This window comes from Polypterus senegalus, chromosome 4 (assembly GCF_016835505.1).
Source record: "Polypterus senegalus isolate Bchr_013 chromosome 4, ASM1683550v1, whole genome shotgun sequence".
NCBI classification, from domain to species: domain Eukaryota; kingdom Metazoa; phylum Chordata; class Cladistia; order Polypteriformes; family Polypteridae; genus Polypterus; species Polypterus senegalus.
In genome coordinates this window covers 219957031-219972447 of record NC_053157.1, presented here as the reverse complement: position 1 = coordinate 219972447, position 15417 = coordinate 219957031, and the positions used below count along the sequence as shown (strand labels likewise).

Below are 15417 nucleotides of genomic sequence, written 5' to 3'. Positions count from 1 at the left end.
AAACCACGAAAGTCAAAGCGCGATATAGCGAGGGATTACTGTACATCAATGTTCTCAATGGAATGATGCTTTGTGAGCATGAGCAGTATCCTTTGCTTTCCACCCCAAAAAAAAAAATTGGAAGTTTTATGTTTAGTAATTGCAAATTTGCATGCAAAACGATTTTAAGGGCACTTTTGCAAATCTGCATGGAAAACAAACCTCTGGTGTTTCACTCATCGCTAATGAACATTAACTCATGAAGACAAGTAGTACTTTTAAATTGATTTGCATTACAACTCTGAGGTCATTTCTGCCCACTTTGTAAAAAAAAAAATGAAAACTTTTGTGATGACAATCAGTGATGTGCTTGGTGCTCTGAACTTTCTAATATTGTGGTAAGTGCTAGGTACAAAATATTTTTTTTAATTTTTCTTCATATTTACCTCTGCAACCATTGGGAGTCCAGCTAAGAAGCCAAAAATTGAGAAAATCAGCAGAAAAGCCTGTAGCCTTCCTTCCTTTCGGAAATAATGAGGAAACATGTCCTTGGCAGCTATCATGATGTTTTCAACACTAAGAAACTGTCAAATAAAAAGAAAAGCACTTAGTTGTTGAAATAAGAATAAGAATACAGATAGTGGTAGCATCAGATTTAACAAGCACCTGTGTGTCCAGTCCAAGAAGTATAACCATAATAAACAAGCAGAATGTCCAGAGCTGAGGGACGGGCATCATAGAGATAGCATATGGGTACACAATGAAGATGAGACCTGGACCTGTAAGGAAAAATCAATGCAGGCTTGTAAAGGGGCTCTCATTTGAAGGCACCACAGAAGTATCCATAAGGTAGAAGGTGGGCCAAAATGGAGAATGAAGTAGTACACATAGTTTCAGAGCTACAAATGCTCAGGCCTGTTGGGTGCTTACCAGACTCTGCCACTTCATCAATGGGCACTCCTTGTTCATATGCCATGAAGCCCAATGTAGAAAAAACAGTAAAGCCAGCCAAGAAGCTTGTGCCACTGTTCAGTAAGCACAAGTAAACGCAATCCCTAAAAAAAGACAAAATTAGTCCGACCTGTCTAGGAATTCTGTCAGCAGACCTGCAAGGCCGGTGGAGCTGTTTTATATTCCAGCACCCTGGATGGATGGATGGAATTCCAGTGCTTTCTACTCAACTGAGTACAAATTTGATAAATTTAAGTAGCCAATCAACATAACAATAATTTGGACTATAAGAGAAAATCATGCAAAAGGCGTTGCAGAAGGCACCCGATCGGATTTGTACCAAGGTACCAAGGCTTTTTGGTGAACACCCCATCTGCTGCATTACCCAAGTGGAATTCTTTTTGTGTAAAATGTAATTAATGACTTATTTGATTGATTGATTGCTCAGTCAACTAATTTATTATTTTGTCTGTTTGTTTTATCATTTCATTATTTTCCAAGAAGCTCTCCTCAGCAGCTTGACACATTAGCTTTTACCACAAAATCTTAAGAATACACACTTGCTAAAGGGAAGGAGACTGGGGGGCTTACCTGTAGCAGTCATTTGAGTACTTGTTACAACTGCTGAGTGCTGTTAGGACACCAAGACAGAGAGTGTATGAGAAGAAAATCTGAGTTCCAGCTTCCATCCAGACCTGACATGTAAGAGATATACTGCAGTTATGTCTGACATTTAGGAAATTAGGAAATATAGTTGACTGTGGCATAACATCCACATACTGTAACATTCTTAAAACTGCTTGATCCAGTTCAGGGTGACGGGGTGCCAGAGCCACTCAGATCTCAGCAGCCCTGGGCTGAAGCCCATAAACAGCCCTGTCCAGGGTGACTGGCAATAGGCATTGGTTTCCTTGCTGCTGCTAAGTTAATATGACATAACAATATCAGCAGTGCTGCATATATATTTGTTTAATTATAACTTTGGCTAAGTGTTATGTGAGGTGGCTGCACATGTACATCATCCGACAATCCATTTTCTGTAACTGCTTAACAAAACGTTTATATTTGTGCAAGTTTCCCTCTAACCAGTTTCCATCCATGTCCCCCTGTTCTTGCTGCAGGACTCATTTTAAAGTAACAGCTGGCATCTACCCTACAAATTCCCTTTATGATCTTAAACATTTTTATTGTATCCATAAGTTTATTTGCATAAACTGAAAATATTTAGCTCCTTCAGTCTCTCTCTATAGCTCATACCACTCAGTTCTAGTAGGTCTTGTTGTGAAAACCGAAATATTCCAAAAATTCCCAATATGAGGAAACCATCAAAACTGACTAGTAACAAGGACAAACAAAGAATCTTTAAAAATAAAAGGTATTTTCTTCAAAAAATGCTCTGAAACAAATATATACTCCACAGAGTACAAAAGGCAAAAAGGAGTTGTCAGCAAATGCAGTCCAAGTTGAACAAGGTCCCAATACGAAATCCGAAGAGTAGTCAAGAACACAGCAAAAAAGTCACAACTCCTGTAAATCACAAAGGCGCAGAATTAATCATAAAGAAACACTCGCCAAAACCCACGCAATCAAATAAACTTCAAGGAGATATGGGCTGCTTCCACCTTTATAGGGTTGAAGGATGGCCCTTCAGCTGATGTGCAGGTGACCCCACCTCTTAAGGATCCACCCACAAAACACATGGATATTAAGTAATCAATACTATTAACATCGATTAATAAGCTGTTAGAAATTTCTCTTAAGGTGTAATTTCCAGTGTTCAATACCCACTTGTGTAATTACATTTAACCAGCTGTGTTACCTGTCTAAGAAGGGTCAAAAACTAAGTAATCAACACAGACCTCAGCATTGACAATTGCCTTTATTACATACCATTTGGTACAAGATTCGTAAAAGCAGGGCTAATATTTGTTTGCGCCATCTGTTGGATAGCAGAGACATAATAACTGAATGGGCACAACAGACAGACACCTGTCTTTTACTTCCTATGAGTACAGTACTAGGATGTTGTATCGTGTTAGCCATTGTGGATGTAATGAGAAGTCAAGCACAATGACACCTTTTATTGGTTAACTAAAAAGATTTCAATATGTAATCCATCTTGCCTGAAGAAGGGGCCTGAATTGCCTCGAAAGCTTGCATATTGTAATCTTTTTTAGTTTGCCAATAAAAGGTGTCATTTTGCTTGACGTTGCAATACATTCCTAGGAGTTAAATGCTACATTCATTTTCATTAAACTTAATTTTAGATAAAATGATAGATAGATAGATAGATAGATAGATAGATAGATAGATAGATAGATAGATAGATAGATAGATAGATAGATAGATAGATAGATAGATAGATAGATAGATAGGCAAGCCTTTTTTGTACCAAATAGAAGAAGGCAATTAAATCTGCTAAAAATATTAGATTTAGACAGGTAATGTTGCTAGTTTTATTTAGAAAGTACATTTAAAAACAACATTGTGTTAAACTTAGTGCTGTACATGTGAAAGTTAATAGACAAAAAGGGACAACAAAGTTACAAGATAAATAATCACAGATACATTAAGACAAAAAAAAAAAAAAACTAAGAATAAAAATGTGCATCTAGGGAGACTCGAAAGCTAATAAAAAAGGCGTGTTTTGAGTCTACATTTAAAAACAGTTGTACTGTCATGGATTTTATATTTTACTAACGCCGCATAATTATTTATTGATGGGTGAACACTTCCTGAAAGACACAGTTCTCCAAATGGGGTGGGTCTGAGGATACGACTGTGAGTGAATGAAAAGATGGAACTCTGGAGAGAGCAACATACAATTGTCTGCGACTGAAAACTGGTTTTTGCAGATACAGGCATGTCTTTTTGAAAGTTTGGCCCTGTGTCTTATTAATTGTCATTGCAAAGGCTAATCTAACAGGAAATTGTCTGCATGTAAAAGTAAAAGACAAATTTGAATCTGATGGGGTCAGGGAAATCTGGGGAATAAGGACAGTTTGTGAGGCAGCAGCTGCGATAGTTTTACACTCCAGTGCATTGCGGTGAATGCTGGTAACAGTCAGCCTAGTGCCATTACAGAGACTTTTTGCTGGTATGAGGTTTCTGAGAAGCATGACGACTGAACCAATTTTAATTTTGAGTTTATGCGGAGACATGCCAGTTGGAGTAAGACTGCGAAGAAATTCTTTGGGGAATGAAGGACGTTCTCGGAAATGAATGGTGATAGTAGCTGGAAGTATTTGGGAAATTTCCACAATTTCTGCCTCGCCACCATAAACTCTGGAAGTATTCATGTAGTCAGCGTATTGTTGAGCAGACTGTATGACTATGCTTCCGTGACTAAGAACAACGGACAGCACGTCGCCGAAGTTATCGCGATGTTGGCAAACAAAGGTTACAGCCATGTTGCGAAGTTCGAGAGCAACAGTTTTGTCGATGACATTTTTCCAAAAAAAAACGACTGATAGAAACAAACAGTTACCTGATGCGGGAATTTGTATAACATTGAAAGAAGTGTTGTTTCCATATAATACATTTGAAGCGGTGGCCATGGTAGGCAAATGAACAGTCAACGTGGCTCACAGCTGCATGTGGACTGTAGCACAGACCAAAGCGAGTGAGGATGTGTTTGGTGAGGTGTTGGGAGCGGGCACATGAGCAAGCAGTGCCTCAAGAGCGAGGGTGGACGTGGGAGGAGGGTTGTATGCAGCGTGTAAAACAGTTTGCAAGTGTGGACGCGGTCAAAGAAGCATGTTTGTCGCAGATGGGAATCACTGTATGCATGCAGTGTGTAAAACAGTTTTACGAGGGTGGACGCGGTCGTGCGTATCCCATGACGCGGGAGGAGGGTTAGAGTTGGTGGGCGGGGCTCTGTCGTGCGTATCCCATGGTCTTAGAGTTGGTGGGCGGGGCTCTGCGAGTTGGCGGGCATGGCTCTGTCGTACATATCCCATGGTCTCATTCTTGCGTGCCATGGTCGGCTGCTTAGTGAATCATATATATAGATTTTAATTTTTGCTCACACAAACCAGAATAAACTTAATCTTTCAAGAAAAAATAACAAATTGTATTACTTTAAAACAAATATATTGCATAAATGAACAGGTTAAATTTAACACTTAAGAAGGCAGGACATCAAAGCATTCTTTTTTCCTGAATTGTACCAGTATCAATCACAGTAACATCTGTATAAACGGAGCAGAGAATCCAGGAGATGTCTCAATCTGTATTGATTAGTGTTATCACATTAGTGAGGGGCACCTAGGACTAAATTGGTTTACAGCTTGGGAAAGGAAGACATGCCAGTGCTTCAAGCCATATCCAATTACAACCTGAGAACAAATGGGTACCTGGGACTAAACCTTATCTGAAAGGCAAAGTCAGAAGAAGAAGAAACAGTGAAGACAAAGTGATGTCAGAAGAGGGCAAGAGCAACGCACCAGTAACGTACATCCGTTTTCATCTACTCATTAGCTAAAGCATTCTATGAATATCAATTGCTAAATCATTGCCACCCTGGGATATTCATCTTTGACATCCTTAACTATTCATAAAGTTTTTCTGAAGACTATATATATGCAAACTTTGGTATAGACATTTTCTTTTACGCTTTTCTCTACTGATATTGTTGTTTAATAAATAGCAATGGCTTTTAACTTTCTATACTTTGTCTTCATATCTAGAGTGATTGAAGTAATAAGGTAAATGTTTTTGAGCACCTGGAGCAGTACGGAAGTGCCATATGAACCAAGCTGCAAGGTTTATTGGGTTGAGGACGAAGAGCTCTGTCCAAGAATGAACAGGAAGGCAAGCCATTGGTTTGGTAAATTGCCTATATAGCCAGGGATGTTATGCGTTTGTGCATTCAAATACTGTATATTCTTGTAGACCAAAAGTAATATTTAAGCCTGAGATATATCTAAGACATTGTACATTGTTTGTACCTATAAAAAGTAAGTCTCATGGAGGAAAGAGGACTGTGCATGTGTTATTAATACGGTACTTGTGTGGGTTAAAGTGCTAGGGAATAACGTGTATGTGTATACTGTACATCTTTCATACGGTACTTTTGTGGTTAGGGTCTGTGTGTATGCGTATATCTATGCATGTGTGTGTTAATCTTAAGGTGAGACACTAGACCAGCCCGGTAACGAACCTGATGAGTACCCTTACCCCTGAACAAAACAAGTGAAGGGTAAGTAGAGGGAAATGCCCCTTAAATTTTAATCTGGATTGGTTTCAGTGACGTAAAACAAATCAACAATATAACACGAGGCTAAACCATTTAAAGCTTTAAAACCAAAAAAGTAATACTTTAAAATAAATCCTAAAATGAACTGGGAGCCAATGAAGGGAAGCTAAAACTGGAATGATGCGACTCCTTTTCTTAGTCTCGCCTCAGTAATCTGTACAGATTGAAGACAAAGCAAAGACAGTTTATTGATACCCATATGCAAAGAATTGCAATAATCTAAATAGGAAGATATAAATGCATGGATGACTTTCTCTAAATCCTGACATTGCGATCATTCTATGCTGAATAAAGCAATTTTAACTTTTGCAGAAGCTCAAAAAATGTATCAATGCTGTAACTAACAAAAACAACAACTGCTTTTTCCCAAAAAGAAAACAAGGATGACAAAAAATACACAGAGAAGCTGCTGTCAAATCTGAATTCAGTCAAGGTCCATCTACATCGATTCTGCTGACATGTATATATATATATATATATATATCTTCCATTGCAACTGTTGGAGTGTCTTCAGCAAAGCTGACTAGCTTGTCATGTCATTTTTTGGTCAAGGATATGTATAAATTTAAAATAGCTGCATCCAGGGAGCTTTACCTGAGGGACACCCCATACCCTTTGCTTTTGTAAATGAGTCCATTTGAAATCTACCAGCTCACTGATCCTTGATCCCTTGAACTCCTTCTTCTTTTAGTCCGATCACTCATCTCTCAAAAGGTTACAGACTTTTAAAAATTAAAAGAACTATATGAACCACTCCCATCAAAAGTGATAACTGCTTACCAGTATACCCATACAGTTTCACATATTTTGCCCAATCTTGTCTTTGAAAGTTAGTTCCATACATATACGTATTTTTGATACACATTAAGATAACTGCCTTAAAGCTGCCTGAAATTACCAGATTCCCTCTTTTATATATTAGGACAACATTTGCATCTTCCAGTGTTCAGGAATTCCTCGAGGTTTACATACATGTGGGGAACTTTCAGCTGCATAATTTTGTTAAGAATATACATATAGGATTAAATTAAGTACTCTATTCTTGTATTGGCAATTGTAAATATTTCCACATGCCTTGCCCTTTGCCCTAATGTTACTGACTGTTAATTCAATGCCGTTCAATTCATTTTATTTTTGTTTAGTGCAGACTTAGAGTGCTTTACAGGTTCACAGGTAAAAGGTGATTACCACTTTACAAATTACTATAAGGCCTACACATGACAAAGATGTGCTTACACACAGAGCAAAACAAAGCAATTTCAAAATGATTTAACTGAAATGGAACCTAGCATTATCTGTCCATTAAGTAATTATTGAACTTTGGCCAGTTGGCAATGGAAGAGAAGGAAACCAAAACTCCAGTAGCATCCCTGGAGAAAATAAATCTCTGGGGGTCCATGATCAGTTATAACAGACAGACACAGTTACAGTACTGGAGACCTTGGCCAACCAGCTGCCCACCTGCTCCTGGGAGTTTTACCGTATCTTGTGCTATCTGTACTTGTTAGTGCCTATTGTGTGACTTTCTGATATTTCATATGCCTTGAAGTCACTTTAAGATGCTGCAGATGTTCTATCAGATGGTTGTGGCGAGTGCCCTCTTCTACGAGGTGGTGTGCTGGGAAGGCAGCATAAAGAAGAAGGACGCCTTACACCTGGACAAACTGGTGAGGAAGGCAGGCTCTATTGTAGGCATGGAGCTGGACAGTTTGACATCCGTGGCAGAGGGATGGGCGCTGAGCGGGCTCCTGTCAATCATGGAGAATCCACTGCATCCACTGAACAGGATCATCTCCAGACAGAGGAGCAGCTTCAGCGACAGACTGCTGTCACCGTCCTGCTCCACTGAAAGACTGAGCAGATCGTTCCTCCCCCACACTATGCGACTCTTCAATTCCACCCGGGGGGTAAACGTTAACATTATACAAAAGTTATTGTCTGTTTTACCTGCATTTGTATCACTCTTTAATTTAATATTGTTTTATATCAGTATGCTGCTACTGGAGTATGTGAATTTCCTCTTGGGATTAATAAAGTATCTATCTATCTATCTATCTATCTATCTATCTATCTATCTATCTATCTATCTATCTATCTATCTATCTATCTATCTATCTATCTATCTATCTATCTGTCTGTCTGTCTGTCTGTCTGTCTGTCTGTCTGTCTGTCTGTCTGTCTACTGTATCTATTGGTGATGGTCCCTATTAATGCAGAACCAGCACTTTGATTTGTGCCTCCCTCCCACCTACCCTTTGTTCTTTTTAACATCACCATCACACTATATAGTAACTGACTAATTGTGCTGATGTAAGGAAGAGAGTGCACTGCTCTTCTTTGGTGAGAAAATAGATGAACTACCCATCGTGATGGACAGGACAGAGCTACTTATATATTTAGGACTGAGGGTCTGTTGGTTTTTCTATATGTATCATCTCCCCTGACATTGTCCTGGTTTAGACAACCGCTTTAAGTAGTGTGCCCATATTATGGTTTGAAATTTTGTCTTTTGAAAAGAAAGATGGATAGATTTTGGCACCTGAGGGTCTGCAAGTCGAGATGGCTCTGGATACAAGTAGTAAATAATACCATCCTTGGCCCCAGGGAGAGTGAGTCCTCGCACCAAGAGGATGATCAGCATAATGTAAATGAATGAGACCGTAAAATACACCACCTGCAGGAAGCAAAGGCATAGGAGACACAAGACTATTTAATATTTATTTGTAATTTGTTTCAAACTCTCTATGCTTTGAAAAGTCTTTCTGTAATTACATGTCAGTGAATGGTGTATGTTAGTTCAAGTCCAATGCAACTGAATAAGAGTAGCTCCTCACCTTTCCTGCAGATCTCACACCCTTCCAGATACAGAAGTAACAGATAATCCAGGCGAGCAGAAGGCACAGTGCCATTTCCCAGTTCAGGCTGCCTAGTTTGTCAATCCCTCCAGAGATGTTCAACACCCGCCTGCTATGAGATCAGAACACATTATTCATGTTCAGGAATTATCTTCATGTGTCATTCTGCTCAAGCCTAACTGCACTCACTGCTAAAGCAACATATAAATCTGTTTGTGTGTGTACTGTTACTGCTATCATAGGTTCTCTGGTGACTAAAGTGACTTGGCCATGATCATAGCAGAGCTTAGTATTGAACTGACACCGTTGTGGATACTCTGCATGCTTCAGTCATCATCATGAGTCAAAAACACAAAGTCAGTAAAATGATCTGCATTAAGATATCACCTTCACCAAACTGCCTTCTACTCAGGACATCTACATCACTCAATGACTTACAAAAACAAACAATATTAATAAAGATTTTGGCCATCCTGCACAGTTGCCTTCCTTTCTCGTTCCTTCTAGTAAGCAGTAGAGGATCGTTGGCCTTCCCTCACACCAGTAGGTGCAGGGAGTTTCCATCCACATGCCATAAGATTACTGAATAACCAATTATATACAGTGGAACCTGAAAGAATTCTGACCCTTCACTTTCTACACACAGGCATGTTACTGAGTATCTATAAAATAATACAAAGATTACATGACATGCGTTTCACCCTAATTGGAGCTCATCAGGTTGTACGCACCTTTGCTTCCCCTTGCCTGTTATTTGACAGGTACTCTATAACATGCCTATGATCTGCTTCTCATAACTGATCAGAAGCCTGCTGAATGGCCGATTAACCACAAGCGTTACCTGGAAGGTGACCACCCAAATAAAAAGATTGCGATTCAGACCTATGAATGTAATACTCTGATCTTCACCTCGTCAAGCAAGTGAACCCACCACCCTGGCACACCATCTGATACTCCGACCCCGCAAAGGTTATATATATATAAACCGACAACACTCAGAATTCAGACTTAACATTAGTGATGCACCATCTGTTGGAATATTTTGTAATGCCTGCTGTGTGTTCAGGAAAAGTTAAACAGAAAAGAAAAATATATACCTGTATATATATATATATTTATATATTGTCACACACGTGCGACTAGGAGCGAGCTGAAGGGACCAAGTGAAGGTAATTACACGCCAGGCCAGACGGTGGCGGGGTGCTCTAAACCTTTCTTTGTTATTTCTGCAGATCAAATATGGGAAAACCTACCTGACCTGACGTCACTTCCTGTCCCGGCACCCAGACTGACGTCACTTCTTGACCCGGTACCCAGACTGACATCACTTCTGGGTTACAAGACATAAAAGCCTCCATCTTGGCTAACTTAAACAGTTCAAAGTGGAACTCGAATAAACTGTAACCAAAATAATCCTTTGCAGCTAGGAACAATATATGGGTGGCTGCCCCAAACCTTTTGAAAGTGTTGAGACTCGTTCTTTTACTATATATATATATATATATATATATATATATATATATATATATATATATATATATATATATATATATACACAGGTATATATTTTTCTTTTCTGTTTAACTTTTCCTGAACACACAACAGGCATTACAAAATATTCCAACAGATCATTTTACTGACTTTGTTTATTTGACTCATGATGATGACTATATATATATATATATATATATATATATATACACATATATATACATATATATACATACTATATATATATATATATATATATATATATACATATATATACATATATATATACATATATATATATAGTATGTAAGGGTGGTACGGTGGCGCAGTGGGTAGCACTGCTGCCTTGCAGTTAGGAGACCCAGGTTCGCTTCCCGGGTCCTCCCTGCGTGGAGTTTGCATGTTCTCCCCGTGTCTGCGTGGGTTTCCTCCCACAGTCCAAAGACATGCAGGTTGGGTGCATTGGCGATTCTAAATTGTCCCGTGTGTGTGCTTGGTGTGTGTGTGTCTGTGCACCCTGCAGTCAGCTGGCACCTTGCCCTGGGTTTGTTCCTGCCTTGCGCCCTTTGTTTGCTATGATTGGCTCCAGCAGACCCCCGTGACCCTGTAGTTAGGATATAGCGGGTTGGATAATGGATGGATGGATATTATGTAAGTCATTATCTATTTAAAAGGGGGTTTGCTTCCAGGTGAAAGAAGTTTGGCTACAATTAAAGGTAGTTTGCTTCCAAATGAAACCAGTTCTGAATTTCAGGGAAATGAATTTTCAAATTAGCATGCTGGCCAAATTAACAATCAATAATGTTAAATAAGAACAAAGATATGAGAAAAAGCACTGTGCATAGAGGGTATCAAGCTTGACAAATGCATTGCTTGATCAGTGAAAGACAAGATTAGACCGAGAAGCTGCAGCAAAGCATACAAGAAAAACAAATGTAAGCAATGAGAACGTTCACAGTGGAAAAAAGAAGTGAGATGGCAGCATTTAAATTACAAAATGCAAATGAATCTAAAGAAGTGAAAATTACCAAAAGGCGAAGCAGAAACAAGTAGAAAAAAAAAGAAACAAGGTGCCAGATAAACTCCATATCAGCATTCAAAGTGATTACAACGAGTTGACAGCTATTATCAACTGTGAGCGCAAATCTCATTCGACAAAGATTTGTCACCTTGAAAGATGAAGAAGAATTTGCATTAGCAGATGAAACAACCTCAGTGCCTTACTGGTTCTTGGTTTGTGAATACTGCATAAACTATGCAGATGAAAACCTTGCTGATGCTTCTACACTTTAACATTACACTAATAGTCCATGTCAGCTAGTCTGTGTGTATTGTATGTAATTATATACTGTATATTGAAACCTTTAAATATTTGTGTTTTATGTTGTGTGTGTGTGTGTTTGATATTGTATTATCATCAGCTGTTCTGAGGAGTGTAGATTTCACTGTACTATGCACACTATGTGCTGTGTCCACATGATAATAAGTTTGAACTTGACAGTCCCCCATTCCTCATCAATTATATTTCCAAGACCCCTTAAACATATTTTAAAACACAAGCCTGGCTTACTCCCAGAATTCCAGTGCTGGTGAGGTTGCATTGTCCACCTTCGTCCAGTTGCTGAAAAGCTTTGTCTTGTTAAACTCCTTGCAGGATGCTGTGGAGTATATATAGGCAATATGTCAGTAGTGATTGAAAGGCCATTGCTTGACCACAGATTGTCCTTCGTAATTTCATGTGTGAATAGTTCCAAGTTTAATTTTTTTTTATGGAAACTGCAGTGGAATCAAATATTTTTGATTTTTCTTTAATATGGAGAAGAGAGATTGTGATTTAATCTTAACAGTTTCCTACTAAAATAATGAGTGACTGTAGATTCTCTTTTAATTTCTAGTCATGGTGTGGGGATAATAACATTACAATGCTATAATAACAGGTACTTCAAAATAGTACAGTGGAAAAAAATGAAATATAAAAAAAACAATTCAATCCCACCCATGAGAAAGCGAAAAATAACAAAAGACATGAGCAGAAAACCTCCATCTAACGTTTTAAATATAATGGAAAAATGATAGCATTTTCTTCCTCACTGTTAAGGGTCACCACAGCAGACATCGGTTTCCATATCTTTCTGTCCTCTGCATCTTGCTCTGTTACAGCCACCACCTTCATGTCCTCTCCCACTACATCCATAAATCCCCTCCTAGGCTTTCCTCTTTTCCACTTACCTGGCAGTTCAATCCTAAGCATGCATTTCCCAATATCCCTAGCATCTCTCCACTGCACTTGTCCAAACCTCGCTTCTCTGACTTCGTTTTACCAAAACCATACAACGTGAGCTCACCCTCTAATGTGCTCATTTCTAATCCTGTCCATACACGTTACACCCATCTTTAACTCTACCTCTCTGGCTATGTCTCCTGATATTTTTTGTCAGTGCCACTATCTCAAAACGATATAACATAGCTAGTTGCACTAACATCTTGTAGACCTTCCTTTTCACTCTTGCTGTCACAAACCACTCCTGGCACTCTTCTCCACCCATTCCACCCTGCCTGCACACTCTTTTTCACCTCTCTTCCACACTCCCTGTTACGCTATGCTGTTGATCCCAAGTATTTAAGCATCTTCACCATTCCACTGACCTCCCTCTCATTTACACACATGTATTCTGTCTTGTTCCTGCTGATCTTCATTCTTCACCTCTCTAGAGCATATTTCCACCTCTTCCTCATACATATCTTGTACCACTCTTACAGACTTCACTACCACTCTCACCTTCCTCATACAGTACCACAACTCTTCTCGAGGCAAGTCCACAAAAACACAATGCAACTCCTTCTGGCCGTCTCTAAACTTCTCCATCAACACCCTCAGAGTAAACATTGCATGTGTGGTGCTCTTTCTTGGCATGAAACCATACTACTGCTCACTAATCATCACCTCACTTCTTAACTTAGATTCCACTACTCTTTCCCATAACTTCATGCTGTGAGTCATCAATTTTATCCCCCTGTAGTTACTGCTGCTCTGCACATCACCCTTCTTCTTAAAAACCGGTACCAGTACACTTTTTCTCCACTCCATAAGCATCCTCTCATTTTTCAAGATTGCAGTTAACAATCTGCTTAAAAACTCCACTGCCATCTCTCCTAAACACCTCCATGCTTCCACTGATATGTCATCTGGACATTCATCATTCTCTTCGTAGCTGTCCTTACTTCCTTCTTGCTAATCCGTTACACTTCCTGATTCATTGTCTCCACATCATCCAACCTTCTTTCTCTCTCATTCTCTTCATTCATCAGCCTCTCAAAGTACTCTTTCCATCTTCTCAACACACTCTCCTCGCTTGTGAGTACATTTCCATCTTCATTCTTTATCACCCTAACCTGCTGCATATCTTTCCTAGCTCGGTCCCTCTGTCTAGCCAATCAGTACAGGTCCTTTTGTCCCTCCTTAGCATCCAACCTCTCATGCAACTCATCATATGCCCTTTCTTTGGCCTTCACCACCTCTCTCTTCACATTACGCCTTATTTCCTTTTACTCTTGTCTATTTTCTTCATCTCTCTTACTATGCTGCTTCTTCTTCCTTTGTATACTCTCCATTCCATCACCAGGTTTCCATTTCCTCCTTCCTCTGTCCAGATGTCACACTAAGCACCCTTCTAGCTGTCACCCTTACTACATCTGCTGTAGTTTCCTAACTGTCTGGTAACTCTTCACTGCCACCCAGTGCCTGTCTTACCTCCTCCCTGAACTCAACCTTGCAGTCTTCCTTTTTCAACTTCCACCATTTGATCCTTGGCTCTGCCCTCACTCTCATTCTCTTCTTGATCTCCAACTTCATCCTACAGACCACCATCCTAGGCTGCCTAACTACGTTTTCCCCTGCCACCACTTTGCAGTCTCCCATCTCTCCTTGAGACTGATCTTCCCAGATTCAATATAACCCACCTGTGTGCATCTTCCTCCACTCTTATACATCACCCTGTGTTTCTCCCTGTTCTTAAAATACGTAATTATGGGCCGGTATATCACCGATTCCTTATATTGTGAGTTTCTGTTCTTAGTATTATATTACACCCTTTTCTGTGATGGTATTCACACATTTTATTTTCTATTTCCTTCCTCATTTGTTACCTTTTTGTTTTGCAAGCATTTGCATTTGAAGTTACAAACGGGATTCTCAAAAGGAGTAAGGCAGGTGATATTAGAGGGTAAAACAAACATCTAGTGGGAAAACATCCGGAAAAAGGTTCAGGAAGAGAAATTAGATTAGATTAGATTCACTTTATTGTCATTACACATGTATAAATACAGGGCAACGAGATTCAGTTTAGCATCTAATCAGAAGTGCAAAGAGCAGAAGTACAATAAATATAATATGTGCATATTATAAATGTAGGCATTATCGTGTTCTAAAATAACTGTGGTCACTTTTAACTTGGTTCTCTTCCTGTTCTAGACTAATTAGTTGGTGAGTGAACATCTACTGAGCAGAGGAGGTAAGGAGTGGGTAAACAAAGCACCAATAAAAGTAGATGTAGATAGATAGATTGAGGCCAAATGTGACCAAGAGGAGAAAGGTGGCTTTTTTTGGTGTAGGTTTAGTATTAATTTATGCTACCTTCTATGTTTATAGATGAGCAGTGATGAGTAAAATGAAACCAGGACTGTGGTTTTTAAACTTTCTTTTTCTTATGACCCAATTTTGGCTTTTGCGTGTCTTCATGACCTGCAGTCGCCACGGTGCGTCATCCACAGCATCTATCCCACTTGGAGAATTTCCACCGATTGTTGTCCTATGGCCTTTGGAGAATCACTGCTGATAGTCATCCGAGGGTATAGTTTTCTCCTTGCAAGTGGCGACCCATCACA

General features: G+C 39.3%; 2 protein-coding genes across 4 annotated transcripts in view; both read right to left on the bottom strand.

The window, feature by feature from the left end:
• Positions 1-15417, bottom strand: part of LOC120528011 (immunoglobulin kappa light chain-like) — a 127225-nt gene that overhangs the window by 47343 nt on the left and 64465 nt on the right. The gene's annotated exons all lie outside the window — the stretch shown is intronic.
• The window catches only part of LOC120528009 (sodium- and chloride-dependent GABA transporter 2-like), a 92865-nt gene that overhangs the window by 24552 nt on the left and 52896 nt on the right, over positions 1-15417 (bottom strand). For all 3 annotated transcript variants that reach the window (XM_039751977.1, XM_039751979.1, XM_039751976.1), the window contains 7 exons: positions 12104-12191; positions 9022-9154; positions 8727-8861; positions 1522-1625; positions 910-1034; positions 646-758; positions 426-563 (listed from right to left, as the gene is read on the bottom strand). In XM_039751977.1, the coding sequence (XP_039607911.1) occupies positions 426-563; positions 646-758; positions 910-1034; positions 1522-1625; positions 8727-8861; positions 9022-9154; positions 12104-12191 (836 nt within the window). The remainder of the gene's footprint in view (positions 1-425; positions 564-645; positions 759-909; positions 1035-1521; positions 1626-8726; positions 8862-9021; positions 9155-12103; positions 12192-15417) is intronic.